The following is a 27097-nucleotide window of genomic DNA, read 5'->3' on the forward strand; positions in this document are numbered from 1 at the left end:
CTTAAAAATTCACTTTCTTAGCAAATACTATGGGAATTAAAAATGTAAAGAATAAATTAAATTGACCAAAAATAGATGAGCAAGGGTCAGAAACAGACGACAAAGAAACCATAAGTATTTCAGAAAACTAAAAACCTATGTATACAATTTATTTAGGACAATCATTCCCCAGAATCAAGACAATTTATCTAAAGAGAAGATAGGGTATTCTAGAAGGACCAATACCTCAGTCCAGTGAGTGTTCACACATACTACATCCTCTTCTTTCACTCAAATCTATGCCCTTTATATGCCCTTCAATATTCAGCTACTGTTTTTAGGCTGTCCACCCAATACAGAGAACAAACATCCAACGTGTGACCAATCACAGCAAAATGGCCTCCAACTATTCATCCTGACAGAAGTAAAAACTCACAAAATACATTTGCAAATCATTATTTGAGTAGACAGTAGATGCATGATGTCAGGGCAGACTTGAATCACAGAATTTCAGTATTGCTATACATAACCCCAGTTAAATGCTTATTTATTCAATAAATAGCAAGTATTTGGTCTTCAAATAGATTCATGAAATTCTTTTCTCTGTGTTTTATTTTGCACCTTACACTGCAAGCTTTTTTCTCCTTCAATATTCCTATTAATGCACTGAAATATCAGAGCAATTCCATATGATCCACAGTGCCAAGCAAAAGCCAGAAAGGATTCTTTGTGTCTAGTTTTTATCATGCTAAATTGCAAGGACATCGAAAACTGTAATTTGTTCTAGAGTCCAATACCAAAGTAAGAGAAAACAATCACGTCCCTTAGCCTCAGAGTTTGATAAGAGTTTGATCTCATAGAGCAAATTTAGTTGCTGACACATTTCAGGTGCTCTTTCTTCCCCTCACTAAGCCTATGGCAACACAGCTCCATTCCAGGCAGGAATGTTTCTATAGGTTGCTTGTGCTGTTCCAGTATCATTTTCAGAGAGACACTGGAGTTAAACTTGTAGGCTTGCCTGCTCTTTATAGTTTATAGCAGGTTTTTTAATCCTGCTATCTCCCATGGAGACTGAATTAAGATCGAAGCCTTTTTATAGCCTACAGAAAAGAACCTCTTCTGTGTTTTATGGTTAGAGAGCCCCAGATAAATCTAAGTTGGCATAGTCTCTCCCCTGTTGATAATGCCGATCCAGTAGACTCCTCCCTCTGTTCCCATTTTGAACTTTATTTTTCCTTCTTTTCATTCACTTTTACTTTTTGTCCCTCTGCTCATGATTGCATTCTTCCAGTTTCCTTTAAGCAGAAGGAAAAAACAATATCTGAGTGTAATTTTTTAATTCATGATATTCAGTTAGATGTCCAATGTGGCAAGCCCCTTCTCATCTTTTCTAACTAGATTTAAATGCTAATCTATTTTTAGTTATTCTAAAGTAATTTTATTTTTTTTTCCCAGTAATGTTAAAATTGATATTTACTTTAAAATCTCTAAGATCTACTTTGGTTATAAAACTCTGAAGGACACAATATCATTTGAAGCTTAAAAACATCAATCAGAAATTAATTTCATTATTCTAAGCTTTCATTATGTGGTGCTGAAATGCCTGTCATCAACAAAGCTCACTAGTAACAAAATTTAATTTCATATATAAGAAAGAACAACCAGAATTTTAAAACAACATATTTTCCTAAGAAGAAACAGTAATTTGTATTTGTTGGTCTGCCTGGATGAGCTTACTCAGGAATAGCTGTTCATGTAAATACACATTTATGAATTACACTGACTGAGGAAAAGGTACTAGAACAAGCAGAATTGTTTAGTTACAATATTACCTTAAAATATATAAGTAAATAAATAAAAAGTACATGGTAAATTATAATGTGATTTAAACTTGACCTTAAAAATTTCCAGTGAAACTGGAATTCTAAAGGCCAGACTGCAGCAAAAGACAGGTTTTATTGGCTACTCTGTAACATGAACCACCAAGAGGCTGAACATCATCCTTCATTCAAAGCTCTTTTTATCATATATATGGAAGAAAAAAAAAAAAAAGAAAAAAAAAACAGCATTCTTTTTTATAGTGATTTTAGATGTTGAAAGATGCCTGGAAGATTCATTTACACACAGCGACTGCACAGGCTGTGGCACAGGCTGCCAGATAAACAGCTACGGCAGCAATGGGTCATACCCCAGCAGAGCAGGAGGGGGTACTCCAAGGCACCAATATCTCCTCACTCTGTTTGTTCATATGATCTCTGTGAAAAACAGTAAAATATGAGTTTACACCTACACACCTCAAGAAAGAAAATCATCTCCTGTCTAAAATGACAGGTCATAAAAATAGTGTCAAGAGAATGCAAACACTATCAGAGACAGAATGTGTGTGTCAACTGATGTGAAATATTACACGGAAGTGCTTTTGTATCTTTTAAAGTGCAATTGAACCATGCCATTTAATAACTTACTTTAACATTTTAATTTCTTAGAGGCTACTGTGTCAGTTTTGTTAAATTACTTCACCTTCAGAGCTAGCCTGGCTGTGTCAAAAATAAATATCTAGAAAATAACCTTACAATATTCAGGCTTCCAATTTTTCCCTTTTTAAAAACTGCACAAGTTTCAAAGGATGACAAGTTTGTTTGCCCATCAAGTCTCATACTACTGCATGCTGAAACTAAACTGAAATATATACAATGGCTCTATTTCTATGTATGCTTGCTATACACACAAAAAATATGTTGTTGTTACTATATCTACTTAGAAATAGAAGGATTAAGACACCAACTTCAAAAATGCAGATAAGTACATTTCTGCACAAGAGGTTATCCATTCCATCTTGGTACACTCAATAACAAATGCTCTTTTACATAGTACTTGTAGCCATCACTTGGCCAAATGTCATACACTTAAAACATAATGAGAGAGATGGCAAACCATACAGTGCAGTAAACACATTTGGGAGTTAAAGCAGCATTTTGTCAAATCTGGAGAACTAAACATTTGGTTACAAAAAGGAAAATGGCCCCTTTCACATCTGGTGTGGACTCTGGTTTCCAAAGGCATTAGACAAATGTATAGGTCTCCAAATCATCCTTTTGGGAAAAAAAAATACACTGAAAAAATTCACTCTAGAATTACAAATACATGATGGAAGAAAGGGGTTCCAATGAGAACAGCAAGTGATAATGAATTCAAGTGAACAAAGTGACTGACCAAGGCAAATATAAAAGACGGCTACATGTATGAATAGCAAAGCTCTGTGATTGAAGCAGTAGGCATTTCCATTTACAATTACATAACATTCTGGAAATCAAACCTTGCAAGAAACACATAATCTTGTGATTCAGGTACCGCATATTTAAAACTGTAGCAGGAATAAAAGTTCTTCATTCTTCCAAGCTTTCTGATTTTGTTTTCAAAAAATCAACTCAATTGTCAGTTGGTCATTAACTGCGTCACTATTCACTTTTTTAGGAACTTGAAATTCTTTTCTTTCAGAAATAGTTGGCCTTGAACATGTTTCCTTCTTATGAGCAACAGAAGGAATTAAGCAGGAGTTGAGGATAGGGCTCTGTCAGTACACTCGCTATAGTGCAATTAGTAGCTCAACTTTGCATAGATTAAGGCAATGATATTTCTGAGTTGTGCCAGATTTCACATAGACATTTTCAGAGTTCATCTCTGTTTAAGTGTCGGCAGGAGTACCATTGAGAATTTGTGAATTTGGTTCCTATGCTCTCAGCAGGAACAGAAAATCCTTTTTAAGAAAGGAAACCCCATGCAAAGGACAGGAATTACTCCATTTTAGAAGAGACCTGTGAACTGTTCTCTCTGTACAGCTGTGTTTTGATACATTATATCTCAAAAAAAGATGTTTACATTATAAAGAATAAGTGGGAAAGGCTGCAGGGAAACTGCGACCCAGACAACTTGATGGGAGGAAGGAGTAATCCGACCTCTGATGACAGTGGTACAGCAAAAACCTCACCACAACTGATGCCCTGTTGGAGCTTTGGAGCTGAACAGAGCTTCCCTGATCTTCCACAGCCTGCAGTCCAGGTCAAACACTTTTACAACAGTAGAGAGTTGCTCAGTATTACTGACAGAGTACTTCACACTATAGATTTCAATAACAGCAGTTAGAGGTATTATTAGAGAACTACTAGCTGCCACAGAGATGTGCGCTCAACTCTTTCTCTTGCCCTGGTATGATCTCTCCTGCACAAGATGTTAAATAACCTCTCTAGTCTGCACCACATTACATGACACAAACATTTTCTTTTAGTGGTCAGTGGTCAGATAGCAGAGATTTATAGATACAAGAACATGCATAAATACTTTTTTTTTTTTTTAAATAAACAAATTAGTTATAAGAATGATAGAGAAATTCATTTGCCAGTAATATTATTCCCAGCTTCCCATGCTACTTCACCCTACAAAATACTCCCCCTGGCAAAGATCATGCCTGGCAAGCTCTCTCCCCAGATACAGTGCAGAAGGAACTTTCTTGCATATTTAAGAAGCTTTGCTATCTTACAGTTGAAGCTGTTGCCAGACCAATTCTATCCTTATTCACCTCTGTCTGCCCCTTGAAGACACCAGTGTGAAGCAGTGAATCTTACAGAAGACAAGACTAACTCTATAAGGTAACATAATTCAGTGGAAGGAAGATAAATTCCATGAAGCATCTTCTTTCTCAAACACACCTACTCTTGGGCCAGTCACAATCTGGTGATTCATCATTCACTTTCTCTGTGAACTGCAGAGCACAGGAACATAATAAATAATTATGAGGATAGGACAGATATTTCTCATGATTAATTCACATTAAGGCTGCCTTAATGAATGAGATAAACACAGTAACTAATATCCATTACATGAGATGTTATGCATTAGATTTATTTGAACTTAGTAGAAGAGATCGCATACTGAACAAAAAATAAAACTCTAGGAATTCCCAATTACAGAAAAAGGAAAACTTAATGAATTTTCATCTCTGTTCACAATTTTTTACTTTTTTTTAACTTTTTTTTTTTTTTTTCTCCTCTTTTTAAATCAGGAATACTTCTTACCTGGGACTGAGACTTGAATTGCTGGTTGCAGTTCTAAGTGCTGTATTTCCAGCCAGCTCAAAAGTAAGATTTTGAGCGAAGGATATTTCTCAAGACATTTTAGCCCATTTTAGTATGATTCATATAGACACCAATGCACTAATACAAGTGCATCTGGATACCAAACTTAGACTTCTCTGTTGTTAGAAAGAGGGTCATTGTTCAGTTCTTATGTTTTTTGTTTGTTTGTTTGTTTTAACCAGTTGTTATCTAAAAATCAAATAATTCGTCTCATGGTAGTTTTATCCTCAGCTTAGACTGCATTTAAAACTTATGCTTCTTTTTCATATATCACTCTTTTCACATGGTCACCTTAGAAAACTGTATTTGGACTTCTCACATTCTAAGACAGAAAAAAGAAATCTGGAGACTTGTTTTGTATTCTCAATGCATTTGGAAACATTTCAAAAAGATCTTTACAAAGAGAAATAAAGAAGTCCTGTAGAGAAGCACTGAACAAATTAATTAAATTACATTAAAGGAAATCCATTTGTAAGACTCTGGTAAAAATGTCCAATCTCAACCATAGCAGTTACGCTGGTAGACACAGATAACTTTATAAGCAGTTTTGCTTGGAACTCCTGCTCCTTTGCAGACTTGAACAGAAAAAAAAAAAAGAAAAAAATCATTAGATAATATAAAAGCATTCAAATCCAGGTATACTGCTCATAGTTGGTATTTGCTAAGAAGATGCAAAAAAGTAAAGAGAACTGATAAATTAGCACTCCCTGGAGCTTAATGTGTCTTGTGATCCTGCAGAAATATTTCCATTTGATTTGGGCTATATTTGCATCTGGGTTTGCACCAAGTATCATTAACAAGAAGTCAGCACAAAATACAAGACACTGGGCAGATATCAACCCAGACATCAATTGAACTGGACAGGAAATTGTAACCTGCCTGGGCTAAACCATGCAATAAAATAATTGAAGTGAAAAATATTTCTCCGAGTCGTGCATTTATAGGAATATGTCCATGTATATCCTCTCACAGTGACTACTAACAGAAAGAAAGAAGGAATAAAAGAAGTAAACTCTGGATAAAAATATCACAATCATTAATTTTAACAGGAATTTTACATACACTGAAATCTGAATAAAGCCTCAAATCTATTTCCAACATTTTCACTGTCTTCACCTTTTAGTTTTTAACCATGCAAAGGGAATATATGCAATGTTTATGGTTCAGCATTGCTCCAGTTTTTATTGAAAAATGCCTTTGGCTGATTATGTGCAATGGCTTGGAAGTATTCAGTGATCTGTTATGTCAACAGATACCAAGATGTCTTACCTTTTGCTCTTTTGCATTGAAAAAAAGAAAAAAATCTGCATGTATTATTGACACTATTATAAAAATTCCATTAGTATTATTTTATGATATGTTTTACTAAAATGTGATTATTACATTCACAAACAACTGTAGAACAGTAAAATGTGGCAATTGCCATTTACATCTTCGAAATCCTGACCCTCAATGATACAAAAATCATGCAGCAGTGTTAACTGGGCTCTTGTGCATGATAAACCACTATTATTTTAGGGAACTGTACAACTGTATTTATGAATGGTTATATGATATATGCCAGAAAACTGACAGGATGCTCTGCAGGAAATCTTTTCAATGATCATTTCTGTAGTTGTTGACTGGAATTTTAAATTAAGCAACCTTCACATTATGTTTCACAGTTTTCTATATGTAATTATAATGGAATGGCAGCTATGCTGTAGTTAATGCTAACTGTTGTTTTCTGTTTAAAGGTCAAGTTATTCCAAAATCCATATTCTTAGTGAGATTGCCTTGAAAATTTGCTGTGCATACTTCGCATGCAGAAGAGTGTTCTAAATTATTTCTAGATTATTTGTGGAAGAGGCTTCTGAAAAAGTTTTCTATAAATAAAGGATAAATAAAGTTCTTCCAAAATATCTAAACATTAACAAAACTGTGTGATTTTTCTCATTTGTATATGTGTTAGTCAACCTACAGCCCTTGCCATCTGCAAACTGATTGCAGTTGCTAGGGATTCATTTTAGCTAGTACATGTCTCTTCAGAGAAGAAATTTTAGAAAATGTTAATAAAGATAATAATGAACTAAATTGGCATGCCTAAAGGAATTAGATGTACAGATGTATGAAGATTCCCCCAGCTTGATATTTTGCACCAATGTACCATTAAAAATGACTGAAAGACTTAGGGTGAGATGCTATGATTATTTAATCTGAATTATATGCACTCTCTGCCTTTGGAATTCAAGATGTGCGAGGACGCTGCTGAAGGATCATTTGGAAATTTTGCCTGGGGATAAAAATATCCTGGGAATATTTAAAACATATTCTAAACATAACTGTTAATTCAGAAACACTGTTGAGGAAATTACCACTGATTAGCTAGAGGCAAGACAAAAGGTAATAAGGGTGCACTAACATTTCCAGCAAAGAAAATAATCAAATAAAATGAAAGCAAACTTTTGGGTCAAGGAATTCCAGATGCACTCTATCTCTCCCAAGGAACTCTAATGTTTTGTTATTTTTTGTACAGAACTAGAAATATTGAGAAACTTAAATTTTGCAAGGAAACAGAAGAGTGCTTGCAAAGTGCTACTTAAAGAAGGAGAATGTAGGGTGCAAAGCGGGGACACGGCAATAAGTAACTAAGAGTAGAGAAATCAGAAGTGAAGTAGAGAAAGGCTACTACCTTTCTGGATGGAGAAAATGGATGGATGGGCAGAGAAGGCATCTAAGCCCAGGCATGGTATAATGGGGTGTCTGCTGTGCTGGGCAAACCCTCTTCCTCATGCAAGACCTGGCAGGAATGTGCACATTGCTTCCTTCATTCCTTCCCTGCAATGATTGAAGAATGGCAAGATCACTGCTAGCTGAGCTTAACAGATGTGTTTGAACTTCTTTCATTGTTTCAAGTTGCATTAATCTCATGGTGGGTTCTCATTTAGCTGAGAAAACGTCACTGAAACAAATGAACCAGAACAGGCTAAAATACTATCAACAGATGTAGAGAATCACTTCTGCATATTGCAGTTACAGAGGCAAACAGTCGGCATCCTCACTTCTCTGCTCCTTGCAGCCCTTTCAAAACTAATCAAAGATACTGCTGGTTGAGTTGAGAATAAAACTGCCTAATATCAGCAGACACTTGGAGGAGAGAAATGGGTCATCAGTCTGAGAATTTGGAAATTAGAAGAAGAAAAGTGCAAGCAGCCAGGGGATGTAGATGGGAGCAAGGTTGACTTGGAAATGGGCTATTGATGGGCACTGGCAGAACTGCCTTGGAGACAGGAATAACTTTGCTTCTACTCACAGACCACAGAACTCTGCCCACTTGGAATGCCCATTTTAAGGACTCCCCACACAGAACAGCAAAGGACCTAACAGGGAGTTGTTGTAGTCCAACAGGAAATAGTACAGATGAATGTCACATTTCACCTGAGGCTCACTATGCACTCACAACACCCTTTGGAGATCACTGCTGCAGGTGGGTTGTGGAGGTGCACCCACCCTAACACATCTTAAACATTCAGCACCAAAAGGAACACACTTCTTGGCAGCTGCCCAGGCACCTCTTCTCAGTGCTCAGAGGCAGTTCCCTGCTCATCACCACTCTCCAGGGACAGCCTGCAGCCACAGCTCTCAGGCAATCCTATGATGTGAGAGCATGGAACGGCATGTTGTGATTCACCACAACACACACACTCAGAGGCTGGCTAGATATTGTCTGACAACACATTTCGCTTCAGTGCATAAATTCATTGCAATGAGATTTCCCTTTTATACACAATGTAGGCCAGAGAGGCTTTTCCATTTTCATTAAGCAGATAAAAGGTTTAAACTCTATAAATGCGGTTGATATTAAAGTTTTAATAAAAATATATTTCACATTTTTTTCCTTAGACTGACCTGTTCTTTGGTATATTATTTACATAATGTCCACAATATCTATTTCAGAGCTGACAAGACAGCTCTCCCCAGAACTGCAGGCTGCCCTGCCTGTCACCATGATGGGTAAACAGTGTCACCTTTTCAGGGCCCAATGAATTATAGAGAAGCATTAAAGTGCACCATCCATCACAATGGCACTGAGTAGGTTTTTGAAGTAGATTTCAGATATCACAAATGGTGTTTAGACTGTTACCAGAAAGCACAAATTGGACAGCTCATATACAATGGCTATATAATGAATGGACATGACAGGTCGTCAAAGAAAATGAGTCCTGCTATTCTACAAATAACCTTGTCAACATGCAGGTAGAGCTATAGCTCTGCTTCTAGACTGACTGCAATAAACTAATGGTTTTATTTGTTTGAACTTCCAGCACACCAAATACACAAATGAGATACAATGGAGCAGCAGCATTCAAGCAATATTAGCAATTCAACCTGATTATGTGACATGTAATAGAATCTCTCTACTAAAGATGTGTCACATTTGAAAGAAAATTATTCAGATTATGAGTAGCTATAACTAGAATATCTTTTCACGGGAAAACCCTCATGATTTAGCAATCACAACCAACTGCAACATATTCAAAATACACAATTTGTAGTTCCACTGCAAGCAATCATCTCACTCCCTGATTGCTGAACCCAGCAACAGCCGACACTTTATATTTCTCAAAGTTTCTCTACCCATATTATCTTAAATAGTGTAGATCATTCCATAGAATTGAAAGCTAGAAAGGTTAGATTGCTACCACTTTCTCCACAGCCTAAACAAATAGGGAAATTTTCCTTTTAGGCAAAATCAGATTTAAAAGCATTCAGGATAGACATCTTTAAGAAACTAGAAAACATTTTTAGTTCTGTGAGGGTGTCAAGTATCTCAAAACACCAACTGTGGAATTACACAGTGAGCCATCCTTGAGCTCAAATACAATCTTCGAAAGGCTTTGTCAAAACCAAGGCCCACCCTTAGTGATGAGTACATAGGCTATGTACGTGGCCCTCATTTCTTCAGAATTCAATTATGGAGAAAAGCGTCCTGAAATATAACTAAAAGCAGTACATGTGTTTCTGGTAATAACATCAAAGATTTTCCTTTGTACATTCGATCTCCTTTAATCTGATGAATTTGTTAGCAACACATTTATTTTCATGAAAGAAATCTCAAAGGCCACAACTGTACTTTTGCCTCATTACAGTTACTCTTATTAGGTTATGAGAAAATACATTATGTATTGAGTTTCTAAGTGATAAATGTGATAAGCCAAGACTGTTCATTAGTATTTTTTACTTAGCTACAGAAAAGCTAAAGCGTACATGACGCAAGACTTATCTTGGCTTACTTCATTTCACTTAGCAACATCAAAAACTTCAATAGGAAGTTACAGTTCTTTAGGAGTTTTATTGATACAACCATAAGACACAATGAGCATGAAACCAAACCTGGAAAATAGGCATATAAAGTACATTAAAATAAATAAGTAAATCAAGAGATGGACAGAAGTCTTCTCCCAGAGGAGACCAAACCCTTTGGACTAAAAGGCTTCGATACTTTCCAGAAAGAGAATTTCAAGCAGGAAGAGAAACTGAAGGATCTGAATTCCTATCAGCCCTCAGACTTCTCAATGTCCAAATTTCAAAATGACATTAATAGTAAGATGGACTACTTGGTGTGACACAACTGTCAGCACTTTGACTCAGATTTCCACAATACATTACATGTAATGAATAAACATGATGCACAAACAGTGTCAAAAACCAAATACTCAATAGTTGCATTTTACCACTCAAATTTCAGTAACTGGTATGCTATAAATATTTTATAAAATAAAGATATTCTGGAAGAGGTATCTTCCAACTCAGCACTGCCTGTTCTTACACATGCACTATTAACACCCTCCTTCCATGAGAAAGAATTTATAAACAATAAAAGTAACAAAAATAAAGTTTGCTGCATCACTGGAGGTTAATGCACAATATTTAAATAAGAGGAAGACAACAGTACAATAGGTATGCAGTTAGCAGTGAAATTTACATTAATACTTTTATGTTTCAGAGATATTGAGATTTATACTTAGTAAGAGGAAAGTAAACAAATGGTGACCACTTTGTAGATCTTATTTTACTCAGCAAGTAACTAATCCCAACTGGCAGGATCTTTTTGGCTGATAAAACTTCCTAACAAAAGCTACAGTAAGAGAAAAAATATAAACTGTGATCTTACCTCAAGAGTTCCTTTGGCAGAGTAAGCTGCATAAGAGTACAGGAGGTCTTGGTTATGAAGTGTTTTGGTCACTTTGCTGCACTGCTGCCCATCAGGATAAAAACATTCACCACTGTTTTTCAGAGTAATTGTGTTTGAAGAAGAGCCTGGTAGGTCGAGCAAAACAGAATAATTTACCAGCTGGACATCTTCGAGGCCATAAGAAGTCCATTGAAGCAGAATTTTCATTGCAGCATCTACATCATCTTCTCTAGGGGATTGTAACAAATCTCTGAAGAAAAACAAACAAGCAATTTAAGATCCCTTCCCACCGAGACCTTCAACTTAACATGCAGCCATCTACAGTTTTACCTGAATGAAACGTGGGTTTGTGAAAGATCACTAAACATGCATTTAAAAAATGTCATACTTCATTGTCTTTGCAAATAATTTTTACCACTTACAAGACAAAAGCAAACAATTTTGAACAGAAAAAGAAATACAGAAAAGCTATATAAGAAACACTGCCTTGAATTCTAAAGAATCAGTATAAATTATGACAGCAATTGTTTCAAAATTAATTTCTGTACAGCTGACAAAGTTTCTGATAAAGTATCAATTTAACCAAACACTGAATAGAAATGAACACAATCTGAAGCAATATTTCCAGGACTTTAGGGAGGGAGTGGCACTGAAAATTAGTTATATGTTTGGCTTAAATTCATCCAGTAAATAAAATTTGCTAAGCAGAACAGAATTGTTTCCCCAAACACTTTCTTAGTTGTAGAAAGGTGTTCCTCATCCTTCCTACCTATGCTGAACAATTTCTTCAGCCAACAGCTTGGCAAGCATATGACTCAAGCTTGAAAATCATTTTGGCAGTATTGGCCGGATGGACCAACAGGGGATTCAGGTGAGTTTGTTTGGGTTTATAGCACTGGGTTTGTTATTAGTATTCAACACCTGCCACGAGGTGGGCCACAGAATAAAAATGGTGACTGCACAGAAGGGCCACCTTCCTCCCAGAAAATGCCAGAAGATCACATGAGTAGAGAACACATTTTAAGGATAACTTTACAGGATATCGTTTTGTAGATACATAGTTTTGTGAGAAAAGTAGGCCACAAGTAAAAAGCAGCATTACTCAAATAAAAAAGCACTCTCTAAATGCAGTACAAAGAAATGCAGGCAATATTTTTTTACTTTGAGGATTTTCTCATTTATGCAGTAGGTCTGAAGATTTCAAGACTGAGACACAAGACTAGAGATAACAGAGGTATTAACTTTCAAGCACAGAAATACCAACATTGCCTGAAACTCTTGCTCACAAATTTCACAAAAAGACCAGTTTTCAAGATAGTTAGATGCTGCTTAGTCTTTAGTAGATCCTTGAAAATAACACAGTGATCTTAAAGACATCAAAAGCAAAGGCTGAATAACCTTAAAAGCCATTCATGCAGGCAGTGGATAATTGAGAATTGCACCAACTACACATCTGCATTTTAGGGCACCTCTGGACAAGCCAGGAGCAGCACAGAAGGAAGGCAATCAAGGCTCAGAGAATGCTACAATGGAATGCATAGGATTTACTGCCATTCCAAGGACTTCCTTTCCTACTCAACAAAACTCATAGCTCAACAGGTCTTTACAAAAGAACATTAAAGTAAAATTGAAGTTGAATAAGCATGCCAATATAAAATGGATTTTTTTCTTATTTAAAAAATGCTCTATTGAAAGATTTATATTGTAACAGCCTGCATCACAGTAACAAGGTTAGCAGAATCCAAAGTTCAAAATCTTTACAAGAAAGCTGAACTTATGTTAAAACTTCAGAGGTCCTATCAGCAGGAATAACTGTCAAAGGTTATTCTTGCAGTGTTAATCTTTTTCAATTATCTAAAATAATTCTTCAAGCAACCCACACAAAATGGACAAAATAATTTATAGTATATATTGTAAAGCTCCAACTTCATCTCCTGTGCCTTCTATTGTCATGTCATAAACTTGGGCACTGCAGAGATGCAGAAAGTTGTTTGATTAACTCAGCCACTAACAGAACATCCACATTTCCTGTGATGTGGGAAATAGAAACATTAATAGAATAAATGCCTGCATGAAGCTTATCCCAGGCCAATAAGGTTATGACACAGTGCAAGAAGAAGGATTCAGTTTCAATAAAAGTAATTAAACATTAAAAAAAGACAAAGATACAGTAATCTAATTGCTCCTTTAATAATAGAAGTTACTTTCCACTTCATAATTGAATAAGCATGTCTTTGAAACTTTTGTGACAACACATCTGATTAGGTTAAAGAAATGAATATACTGACTACTTACTCCATAATTTCTTTATAGCACATTAAAATCAAATTGCAAATTATGAGCAAACCTTACATTAAAATAAATCAGCACATATTAGGCTGCTTTCATAACAACATTTCAAACACAATGCCAAGGGCTTTTGTTTTTCAGATTTCTTACAATGACTGACCCGCACTTATCCTTGCTATAATTATTTTCATTGCACAGACTTAAACTGAATGGTATTTTAAGCAATTACATTTATTGGACACTAGTTGGCTAACAAGTGTAACATACAAAAACAGTATTTCCTAAAACAGATCAAATTTAGAAGTGTCACATTTGCCTGACAGCCCCATCCCAGCTGTTAAAGAACAACTACATTGCTCCACACATTCTACTACAGTCACTCTACAACATGGCTCATAATGTACTTCTTAAAACTGCCAGAGCATTAAGATTAATAGCAGTAAGGCTTACACTGTGGAAATAAACTGTGGATGATCATGCTTCTCACTTCTGCACTCAGCAGCATATTCAGTAGGAATCAATAGCAACGCGATTGCCAATTTCCGTTTACATTATGACCTCTAATAACCTCAGTCAAATTTTTGTATTCCCTTACGTTGAAGCAAAACTATTCAGCTACTTGTCCAGCTTCAGTCAATGCAAATAACCACAAACGTAATGGCCATATCTCGAGTTGCTGTAAATCTGCATTATTTATTGAAGTGGCACCACCAACGATGTCGGATTTGGTCTCAAGTTAGAATCAATATTAATAAGTATAACAATAACAGTCAAAATATTACTGAGCCTTAATGTGATACTCTCAAAGGGATTTACACAAGTTAATTTTGTTTGCTTTCTAATATAGATCAGACATGGCTCAGATACTGAACTAACACAGATCAAAACAGGCCACATGCCTTTTTTCATGCATAAACTGCTCCATTTCAAATAGTTTCCATTTCTGAACTGAAAAAATGAACATAACTGTACTTAAAATTCCATTATAATACGCCATTTTACCTACAACTTGGATATGGTGAAAAGACCAAGGTAATGTTTTTGAAGACACACTTATAGACTTCACTTTGTAAGATTAATATTTAAGAGGTGAATGTGCACACTAAATAAAGAAATTTCATTTTAAAACTGGTAACCACAGGAAACATGGAGTTGAAGCAGCTTAGTGGAAAGTCATTTGTTATCCACNAGGAACATGTGCACACTAAATAAAGAAATTTCATTTTAAAACTGGTAACCACAGGAAACATGGAGTTGAAGCAGCTTAGTGGAAAGTCATTTGTTATCCACAACAGAATTTTTTTGGACGCAACTTCCTAAGGGAAAGAAGGTAATGCAGAAAGACCAGCTGCTTGCAGCTACTACTGATAGTGGGATACTGATGAACACTCTTCAAAAGGTACGGAGAACTTACAAAAGTTACTCTAAGAATCAAAAGATGAAATATCATGCAGAACTCATTTCGGTCCATTGTGAGCTGAGACAATGCTACTTTGGAAGTGCTGGGCAAGTGAGCGCTCAGAACTTGCATCCAATAACTGCTCAGCATATGTACAAGCTTTTTTCACAGTAGCAGGTAGAGTATCTATTTGTATCCATCACATTTACATTTCCATGGAGCACTGTAAATGCTTCCAGGAAATACCACCTGCCCAAATCACATCTGCCTGCATTTTAATTAAACATTCCTGTTAATTAGGGTGCTCAACTGGCTGGTCTCCTGCCTGCCCGCTCAGACTTCCTACAGTCTGAACTGACTGCCCCAAATCTGCAGATTCCAAAAGAAACAATGGAAGTGCAACAGAAGAAAAGTATTTATCAGTAGGTTAAAACGTTTCAGAGAAACATTCTGATGAACCTTGCAGCACAAACATAGTGCAAAGCTGTGGTTAAGCACAAACCAACCTCAACACAACCAGATGCTCTTCCTTCCACACACCCATTCATGGCTCAGCAAGCCAAGCCCCACAGAAAGCAGTGCTCTGGAAGATAGCAATGGGTCCTTGTGTTGAGCAAGGCTTGCTGCCAGTCCCACCTCATGCCCCCATTCTGCCTGGCAGGTATTTATGTGCGGCTCATCTGGGTGCAGCAATGGATGCTTGCTGTCTGAGTCAGAGGAAATCTGACATCATATTCATTCACAGGTAACTCTATATTGCTTTTGCTATCAAAGCATTTACAGATCTCCATCGATGTGTCTACAAATGCTACGTAGTTCCTACAACAAAGACATCAAGCTATTAACATAAAGCAGTGTGATTAAGAACAGCCTTCATCTTCTGCAGAGACTGAATAAATGTAATTCATAAAACCATAAAAAATACAGAATGTCAGACAATAGAACACCATCTCTAGATTTAGTTATGCAGTTCCACAGCAGAAAAAATGGTTTTGATTAATTATTTTGAAGTCACATGCACCTTGGAGAACTTAAGTCTTCTACTCAGCAAATGAACTGCACAAAAGCAGGTGTAAAAGTACTTTTCAATAAACTTTTTTGTACTGTGTCTTGGTCCACCTGGCTATTAGACTTCTCCAGGGGAACTGAAGGATACGCACCCTCTACTACCATGTTACATGCACAACAGCTGTAGGCCAAACCTCTCATTTTCCCATGGACTTCTTTGTCACAGGATTGAAGAACAGATTCAGATCTTGTCCCATGCTGACTTCCAAGCGTGGCTATTTTGTACATTGTTTTGTTCACTGCAGGACTACTAAGCATACTGGTACTCCCCGCTGCATCAGACATTCAAATCCCTTTTATATGTCTTAAATAAAAAGCAACCAGGATAGTTCAAATCTCACTTGCCAACATCAGGATGCAAGCCAAACTCATGTTCCAGGCAGACAGGGAAAGGCACTGATAAATGACTGATTCTCTCACTCCATGTTTCTAAAGTTCACTGGAAAACAAATATTCATTGTTACTGTGCACTACATATTGCAAAGTCATAAACTGGCCACAGGTGAGCTTTCCAAAGCTTTCTAAGAGATGTGGATGTCAGTTAAACTGACAAGTAGCCAGCATCCAAATCTGTCAAATGCTTCAGAAGATAAGAATGCCAATCCTAGTTCCAACAAAGATCTATCGAATGATTGCTCAGAAAAGAATAAAAACATGGCAAACACATAGAAAAATATCTTCTAGTCTGTTTCAAACTTAGAAGACTCCTGAAAAGTCTACAGCTCTGAATACTTGTGTAGGGAAATGCAATGACAGATAACCAGTTCTAAAAATCTCAGAAAAGGGGTAAGGTCATAATCCAGTTAAAGAAAGAATTATCTTCTCATCCACTGTGGAGAATGACAGTTCCAGACTCTGATGGTTTATTATTCAAAATCCTAGAGACCATTTATGCCAGATGCCAAAGGAAGAGAGGGAAGATACCTTTTAAATTGTATACTTCAGTGTATAAAAAGTCGCTGCCATGACTGATTGTCCCTTATATTTACAGAATGGCTCAGGCAAAAGTTTCTCTATTTAGGCAAACAAGTAAATTTTGTCACTTTCTACTACTGAACTCTCAGTCTTCAGAAGCTTACCACAAAGAGGACAGATCCACTATGGTTCTTGTTTTTAATATGGCAAACTATTTTCAACAGATGAATTGATTATAAGGAAAATTAAATATATACACAGAGGATGGAAATGAGTATACAAAAAAAAAAAACAAAAAAACAAAAAAAAACATACTTCTTTTTCATTTAACAACCTCATTTGCAAGAATGCATCTGAAAATAAGGTCATTTTATTTAAAATCAGTAAGATCAACACCATTGTCTTTGTCCTACTAATTTCCCTTTTGCTTATTTTCTGAGTCACATGTTTTCTGCTACAGTACATGAGTTGGGGAGGGTGGGGGGAAATATCACAATTTAAATCTCTGTCCAATTATATCAGAAATATTTCAGATCAATTTACACTCTATCCTAAGATACAGCTTTACTTCAACAACCTGAAATTTTTACTTTGGATCCACAAGAATATCTTAGCCTCTGTTTTATATACAACAAAGGGAAGATACAATTACTTGAAATTTATAGGTCTAATTATTTTACAAACGGTTTTACCACTATTTTCTCCTAAAGCAACAAATGGTTGTTCCAAATAACTCAAGTGGTGTGATCCAAACAATGGTGACTGGCATTTTCCAGCAGGCTGCAATGTGAGGGCAGAGCGTACTGCAGCTCTAGGGGGACAAAGAGAAGTCCCCCAGCTTGATAGTGTTGTACATAACTCTGCTTTCCCAGGCTGAGAGCTGACCAGCAAAACTTCACTATGATATAATCTTCTTTTCTTTGCAGACCACAGGGAATATACCAGTGTTTCAATAAAATGAGAGCATCTGTATAATCAAATCCAGGTGATACCTTTTACTGTCTGAGAAACGTTTACTTACAGTAAGAGACAAATTCTATACGGTTGTGAAAAGCAATGGATGCTTCACTAATGCTTTCTTTCTTTTTTTTATTTTTTAAAGAAAATCTATTGATCAAAAACATTCAAACGTTGCTTTTTGTATAGAGAATCTACTGATAAAAAAAATAAAATAAAATAATAAAAAAAACCCAATAGTGCTCAACTGGAAATACGTCTTTTCTTTCATTTCCCAGTCATTAGGTTACATGGTGAATAGAAAAGTGATTAGATTGAAAGCCAGGTGTTATTCTGACAGCACTGGACATCCTTATTTAAACTGTATCATTTAACTTCTGAATAAAATCCCATTTCCCAGAGGACACTATAAGGAATTAAGAAAGCATCCTAACTCAAAATCCTAGAAAAACTTAGAAAAGCTACCCATTATTTGAAGATTTAGAATGATTTGGAAATAGATAAACACCCAAATGTTTAATTTTTAAAATGAAAAAGAAAGTGAAAGCTCCATTTTATCTCATTAACCTCAAAAATTAACCCAATAGACAGCAAGTCAGGTTCAGCACTCTACCGCCACTGCAGGAACATGATTTCCTGCCCCATTCCAGGTACAGAGTTCCCTACCCATCCTAAATAATCCCATCATCTCCTGCTGCATTTAAGCACACTATTTTCTCACTTCCAGCACAGATGCTGAGATCCACCTTTTTCCTTTTTTGCAATTTATTTTTTTTAAACAGACTTGAAGATTGCTCCTATATCTTTTCCTCATCTGCTCTTTCTTTTTTCTTAGGCCAACCTTCAAATCTTTTTATCCCTTCCTCAGTTTTCTTACCCCAACAATCTGACAGCACTATCCAATTTCTTCTGGCCTGCTTCCATCAAGCCTTTACTCCTCCTGAAACTCAGCTCCACAAAACAGACCTTGCAGATATGTCACTTGCATTTAAAATTCATAATTAGCACCCAATTACTATTTACCTTCATAAAAGTCTTTTTTCTTTTGTCCTTTATTATGACTTCCCCTCTGTAGCTTCCCAGTGAGTTCACACAGCCCTTCAGATTTATTGACCTCAAACTTCAGAATGACAAACTTGCTTCTTATATATCCCTTAGGTTGAGAAGGAATGGTCCTGAGTACATCTCACATCACACACTCATCTAAAACAGAACCTTATTCTCCCCTGCTCCAGCTTCTACTTTTACACTTGAGCATGCAACATTCCTTCTTTCCCCTTCACAAACTCAGAAGTATGACTCTCAAATTCCCTCAAATGGTCTCTTTACTAATATTTTCTTGCCTGTTCTAGATTTCTCTAAGAATCATTGTGCTTCTTTACCTGAAAGTGAAATAAAAAGAAGTGCAGCACCTCACAGACAGTGGCCTGTTTTCATCAAGTAATGTTTATATGATATAATTCATTTTCAGCATCTTTTTCTGATCCAAGCAAAATTTCAAAGTCAATTTCAAAGGAAAAATGAGTAAAGAAAAGACAAAAACAACGGCAATATGGAGATGCTCAGGAATCAGAATCACAGCTGACAAATGCCCCCTAGTACTGAACACACTTTAATGTGCAATCACCTGAATTGCTTACTGCAGGTACAAATTGGCTATTGTAGGATGGCAGTGTTTAAACCTGAAGGCCAGAGGGGGGTGGTTGTTGCTAGGAAGTAAGGAGGAAAGTGCTCTATTCCAAAGCTGCAGTATCAATTAAATGTTAGGGGCTGGGGGGGGGGGGGGGGGGGGGGGGGGGGGGTTGATGGAGGTGGGAGGGAAAGCAAAGTGATTACATATGAAAGGTAAATTTCACTATAGTTTCTCACTTCTCTCCATATAAAGATATTACGATTCTGAGTCTTAGCTTGCTCTTAATGCGGTGTTAAATAAGGTGCACATGGATGCGAGGACACTAAAAGCACTCAGAAATTCAGCAGTGGTGCACGATGAAGGTTTTTACTTACTACGTGCATTTTGAACATGGTTATATAGATACACTGCAGAAAATAAAAACATTGCCATGGTCATCTGGTATTGCTTCTTATATCTACTATAAAAATGGTCATTTATTAAACTATCTACTAGGTGAAGGAATTCTGGGAGGCAGAGGCTGTATTTGTTATTAACACTGCTAATGCTCATATTCTCAGAAGAAATCTACCTGAATGGATTATGCAAACACATTTCACCTCAAATTTCTTAAGAACCTGTGACATTAACGGACACATAAAAGGATAAATATCAAAATGGAGAAAAATAACAAGAGGTCTATACTCTAGATACATTTAATCAAGCTGAACTAGACAGCTTCAGATTTATTTTCTTTAACTAAGGGGAGAAGGTAAAAGCACAGCTTTGGTGATGTAGCTACAGATAAAAACTTACACCAGACAAAAGAAGTTAAACTTGACAATTAGCTGTAACTATGTCTGAAAGAGTAGCCTCTAAACCACAGGTATCCATAAAGACTTTCTTTTGGGGAATGGAAACTGGGTTGAATTTCATGGGCATTTATTCCTCAGAGCAACATACTGCACTATTAGGTTACAGATATTGAACATATTTTAACAAACTGATTTAAGTTATAAACATGCAAATATTGCACATGTAGAATCATAGAATGGCTTGGGTTGGAAGGAACCTCAGATATCATCTAATTCCAACCTCTCTGCCACAGTCAGGGTAGACACAAAATAGCAACAAGTGTTCCCAGTGTAAAGTGGCAGCTCTCTTCCCTCAAAGAACCTACTATAAAACTAAAATAGATACACGCACATTTACATCCAACTGCATTCATTTCTTCCAGCCTACAGGCCAGCAACAAAGACAGCAAGGACAGCATTCATTAATTTCTAAATTTGGGATTGATGTTTAATCAAGTTACTTTTATTAAAAAAAACTTATCTTAAAGGACAGACAACAATTATTCTGGGACCTGAGAAATCTGAGCTATGTCCGATAGTAAAAAGGAGCAGGAACACTAAATTACTGTGAGTCCTACCATAGAAGAAAAATAATCCTGAAACACATGCAAGATTAAAATCCACAAACTTTCCTTCAATATATCTCATCATCAATTAAAATAAATACCACATCTGGCCAAGCTTAGAATTCACTTTATCTGATGCCATTGTAACAGACCTCAGGGGGAGCTGCTAAACATTCTCAGTGAAACTGATAGTTTTGTCAACAAAATACAATATTAGCTGCGATTCTTATCTTAGCAAGGTTCCTAGCAAGGAATCAGGAATACAAAATGACTTCAATCTCTATTGTGAATTGTATTTGGGAGCAACTTCTCTATACACATCTCCAAGTACATGATTTACCTTTCTGAAGACTGGAACAATGTATAAACACTGAGTCTTGCTATACATATCATAAGAACAAACAGACCACAGATGTCCAATCATCTGTCAGTCACTGTGAATCAAGATAAAGCCCTTCCAATGTTTTTCAACAACTGAAACCACCACTGCTACAAACAGAAGGAAAACTCCGCTCCATTCTTTGTTTTATCACCTTTCTCAGGGAATTCTACATTATCAAAACTACCGCATCCTGGCTATACCCTTTCTCCTTTATGACTTCTTTATTTTTTTATTTTGCTTTGGCTTTGGGTTGTTTTCTCATATTTTTGGGCTGTTGGTTCACTCAAACCACATACTCAGCTCTTTTCACTGGCCCCTCACACCAATTCTCTTCCTATTGCAAACTGTACTTCTCTTCCTATTGCAAACTGTACTTTGGTAACCCCAGGCTTGGATGTCTTCACCTCTGCCCTCCTCCTTTTGCATAAATCACTTCTGAAGCATCCCTTGCTACCTTCAGCCACTGCTCCAACATAACACGTTACTTTACATACTAAGAAGGCAGAACCAGCTAACAAATTATGGGATGTGATAAGGGAGCTGACCCCACATCTACACCCAGCCCTTCGACCTGCAGATCGTGAGAGAAAGCACTTAAAGGAAATACTCCAGAAATGTGGGCTTATGAAAATAATTTACACACAATACTCAGCCAGTGAGTCAGGAGGGCAACAGCCTATGAAAGCATTTTCTCTTCCTGTACACAAGCTGTAAAGTTTTACATAAAAGTGGTACCACCCAAGATTATTTGGTATCCTGTGTCCTCAAGTCTGTTCTCTGGTCTGAAAAAGACATAGATCTTTATAAAGATGAGTGAAATCCTTTAGTATTAATATTAATCCTTTACTATGTTCTAAATTTTATTTTAAAATATTACTCACACTAATGCCATACCTCTCTTTTGGAGGAACAAAACAGTCGTTTACCAAAGTTTGGTCTGGGTTGGATTTTTGTTTGTTTTTGAACAAGAATCACTATGCATTCTCTTATCTTCTCTTCACCTTGGCCACTACATTAGGAGACGCAGTTTAATGACACACTTATATGAAGACAATAATAACAACTTTATGGCTTAATATGCTACATTGCTAGGATATACTCCTTAATTCATCAACAAAATTACCCTCAGCAGCTGTATATTTAGTATACCTACCAGCAACTGGGAAAACTGAATTGATCAATTTATCCATAGCCAAGACATATATATAGTACATATATATACTATATATATATATATATAAAATAGATTGTTAATGTTAGAATCCCAGGTCCATATTTAAACATTATATATATATATATTCTGGAATAAAAACAATGAGCATTGGAAATTGGAGCATTATTAAAGACTCAAGAAGCTGGTTCAGAAGCCTATTTCCCGTCAGTTACAAAACCTCTCTGAAGGCAAATCAGCAACATCACGCCCTTCTGAGAACAGATCTCACCAGGAATATCACCTGAATGTTTTTTCCTCTTCCAATTACTCAGGTTGTAGCCCCAGTCTCAAAAGACTACCAAATGTTCTGCCTTCAAATAGGCTGCTACCTTAACACTACTTGAAATTTACCCTATAAATTCACATGGCTCTCCAGTTGCAGCTGTTTCAGCTAAAGAGATTATTAGTATTATCCCAAGCCCTTCCTTAGCCCTTTGCTCTCCATCTGAAAATTACTGTTTATGCTGTTCTTTTGATGCTGACCTCAATCAAAATGAGCTGGGTTTATTTACACATTTTAAATATTATATATTTGGTAGCCCAGCTCATCAGCAAACTACCAAAATATTTTTCTGTTGGAAGTCCTCTCGCTGAGACTAATAATAAGCTCTTGACAAACCACAATCCAACATGAGTCAAATCATAGGATTTCTCTTGCATCCATGGTAGGCAATAGCTGCTTTATTTCCTGAAATGACATTGCCACATCAAAAGTTTTTAGCTGAATGGGCTCTGTGCCTCTGTAAAGGTTTGCTATAAATAGAATAAAATAAACTGTATGATTCCAACAGCCAGGTTAAAATTCCTTATGTGGCCAGAAGGTGACAGGAAATGAGATGAAGTGGTTGTTATTTAATGAAATACACGATCTCCTGCAATATAACAGCTTTCAAGAAACTATATATGCTTTTACAATACAAAGATACTGTGGAATGGATGGAAGAAAAACAAAGGCACACTGTTTCTATTAGTTAGTATTTCCAGAACAATGATGTATCCTAGAATCACAGAATGTAAGAAAGAGTGCTAAATATACACATTTCTACATGCTGCCAGATTAAAGATAAAACCCCAAACAGAAATTGTAGGCAAAAAAATAAATACCTTTTTTTCCCTCCACAAAACAGAAAATGTCTTATACAGATCATAAGCATGTAATTATGAAACCATTTAAACTACTACAATTTCTTCTAAAGTCAAAAATAAAATTATGTAACTGTATATATGTGCTAAGTAAGACATGCATGCATGTGATTGCACGTGTACACACACAATGAGATGTACTGGTAGCACATGGACAACTAGTTAATCTGCATCTCTTGCTTTCCTGTTTAAGGCTGACTGCAGAAAGACCACAAGAGTTCACAGCAACTCCTGATGACGGCAAGCAAACAAGATGTTTGGAACACAACCTGCTTTCCCTACCCTAGGACACATCTAACCACAGCTCAGCTTGTCTCCAGCTAGATGAAGCATGAAGCCCAGGAGACACAGCTACAAGGGGCTGCTCAGTTCATCAGGCAGCCTCCTGCACTCAGCGCCATTCACCTGGGAGAAAACCTGGGAAAAATCCTCACAACAGCTTCCAGCTGCTGTTGGCTCCTGCATTAAACACAGAAAAACACACATAAGGTTGTCCTGCTGGGTAAACGTATTCACCTGTTTCTCCAGGCTTCTTTGTAAAATGCCACTGAGTCTGCAGGGTCACAGCTGCAGACTGTGACTTATGAAGACATTTGAAGATTCAGAGAGAAAAGAATAGACATTTTGTTACTAACTAAAAAGTTGAAGTGAATAAAAGCAACACTTGTTTTTATTATTTGCAAAGATTTTTCCTTGAATATTTTGATCTAAACACACTGAAAACCTGAATTTTTCAAGACCCTGTGAAACTGCTGGGTATTAGTGACATATTTAAGTTTTTGGCTCCTTTTCTTACAGCCACAGGAGATTCTCAGAGCCACTAAGGATCTACCATCCAAAAAATGCCAAACATTAAATGTGAGCTCCTAAGATTAAAACAAACAAACAAACAAACAGGATCACCTGACTTAAACTGAGTTGTGATGGTGTACTTGGGTTAAGCTGCATCCTCATATTAAGTCCAGAAAGTCACAGTACCACACAAGGTTAAAGTTTAAATTAACCAAACCAAAACTATTTTCATATTCAACTACTCCAGAACATGACAAAAACACTCATGTTACAAAATCCTACCAAACATCAATATTTATGGAAAGCATTATTTTTGGTATGTTTCAGTGATGAAAACCATCGGAATTCTCTCTTGCACTTCTCTATGAAGTGCTCAGTTCAAGGAGACCTGCTTATATCAGACAGTACACACGTTCTTGTATAGAATTATTTTAATCAACCAAACCAGTATTTTCCCCGCTCTCTTGGTTCAATGATGTATAAAATCTTTTTTATAGTAGACCTCTCAGAAGATTGCTACAAAAGCTCTTATACATCTTCTCTTTATAGTGGACAACATAGAAATGATGAACCTGAAATCACTTACATAAAAAGCTTTATAAAATCTGAAACAGACGGCTAGATGAACATAATCTGATTATCCATCTCCAAGAAAGTACTCCCAATTATAATAGCATGGATTATCAAATAATTCCTGCTAAGCATAGCATTAGAAACATTATTAAAATTAATGGTTGCAGTTTTCAGCTGATGAATGCATAATAGATGTGACATCATACAAATGATCATAAGGAAGCAATGTGCAATTAGGTATTTTTGAGAGCAGGAGGCTGTCAACAACATAGGCACAGGCAGGAAGAAGTGACAACTGAAAAATGCAGTGTTTTGGTTCCTGTCTTGACTGTGTCAAATAGACATGCTATTATTCCTCGCAACATCCGGAATATATTCTGCACATCTATAATAAAGGTCTATTCAGTGCTTCGAGCATATAAAACACAGCTTGCATTCCCATAGAAAGAGGTACCACAACAAATATAACGTTTGGGGGCATACAAATACATTTCACATTTATCTCAAACCACAGCTCCTGGAACACCCCGATAGCATCAGATTTTCAGCTTTTATTAAAAAATACTTTAACTCATAGTATTTTGAAGGAGAATGTGACAGATTGTCCCAAAAACATTCAGCAGACAAATGAAAAATTAATAAGTCATCCCTATTTTAATATAACTACATATATTGCTTAAGTAATTAACAACAGATCGAAGATGAATCATTTTGTCATGTGGTCGTGTTGGCAATTTTGCTTTATGAGATATGGAAAAAAGAATAAGACAACTGGAAGGACAATGGTCTCAGAGCTTCATAGCACTTCTTTGACGTGACTACCAGCAAACTGTGGTGGCATGACCCAGCCTTTTCAGCACTGTGAATGAAGAGTATGGTTGAGGCCACCACATCAAGGCCCAGACTGAAATGTGATTCCCTACCAGCCAGTTCTGCTGCCTTTGGGTCGCATAATCATAGAATCATAATGTTTGCAAAAGACATCTGAGGTTGAGTCCAACCACCAACCCATCACCACTCCGTCTTTCCCTTTCTTGAACAAGTGCAGTTTGGAGGCTCCAGTGAGCACGGGTGCACAAGAAGATGTTCAATGCATTCTGAGCTTTGGACACTGCCAACAACCACACTTCTCTAGACCAAACATGAGATTATATCTAAAAGCAGTCAAAGCAGAGCAGGTAATAGGAAGACCCTTAACCACAGGATCTACGTTTCTGTAAAGAGATGGTGAAAACCAAATGGATCCAGAATACTGTAAAGACTGAGCCAAGAACTACTTTGATTTAAACTGATGAGAGGAAAAGGACATAACCAGATATGTTTAAGCCCTACTTGCTGGCTGTAATAGAAAGAAAGCTTTTCTAAGCAATGAGAAGCCTATTCTGAAAAAACCTCAGGCTAACAATTTAATTTCTGACTGCGGAGATATTACCTTTTTAAATCAACAATCAGGGAAAGGCTTTTACTACTTCTTGTAAGTGTGTTTCCAACCCTTTCCTTTTCTATGGTAATCCTGCCACCAGATGGAGTTCACATCTTGCAGTGCTCACAGGAGAAAGAACAACGAAAACCACAAAACCATTTATGGATTTCAACACATTCCATACAAATACAGCTTAAAGTCACTGTCTGCACTTATACTGAAGGAAGTACTTGGCAAACCAGCAAAAACAAAAAGTGAGCAACACTCAGCAAACACTGCTACTGCTGAGAAGGATGGAGTTTTAAGAAGAATTAAGTCATTCATTTGAAACTATGATGATAATGTAACAGCAAATTATGTAGTTAGCAGATTTGTTCCTTAGATTATAAAACATCCAGCTGATGCAAACTTTATTCCTTTAGAAATAATTTTCTTCTTGACAAAGAGGGACAGGTTAACCCAAGAAGTAAAGCACCATAAATGTGAATAAACCTACAGTCATAAGAAAGAAAACCATTTGCTAGTGAGACAGTGCAAATTTAAGGTACAAGTCCAGCAATTTTGATTGCAGCAGAAATCACAGCAACTTCAGAAGCAACTCCAAAAACCAGCAGAATATAGGAGA

The 27097-nt window shown here is 36.5% G+C and overlaps 1 protein-coding gene across 6 annotated transcripts in view; it reads right to left on the reverse strand.

Moving 5' to 3' along the window:
* The window catches only part of NAALADL2 (N-acetylated alpha-linked acidic dipeptidase like 2), a 352306-nt gene that overhangs the window by 131048 nt on the left and 194161 nt on the right, over positions 1 to 27097 (reverse strand). For all 6 annotated transcript variants that reach the window (XM_015871850.2, XM_015871851.2, XM_032446504.1 and 3 more), the window contains one exon: positions 11266 to 11536. In XM_015871850.2, coding sequence (XP_015727336.1) covers positions 11266 to 11536 — 271 coding nt within the window. The remainder of the gene's footprint in view (positions 1 to 11265; positions 11537 to 27097) is intronic.

Source organism: Coturnix japonica, chromosome 9, assembly GCF_001577835.2.
Source record: "Coturnix japonica isolate 7356 chromosome 9, Coturnix japonica 2.1, whole genome shotgun sequence".
Taxonomy (NCBI): Eukaryota; Metazoa; Chordata; class Aves; order Galliformes; family Phasianidae; genus Coturnix; species Coturnix japonica.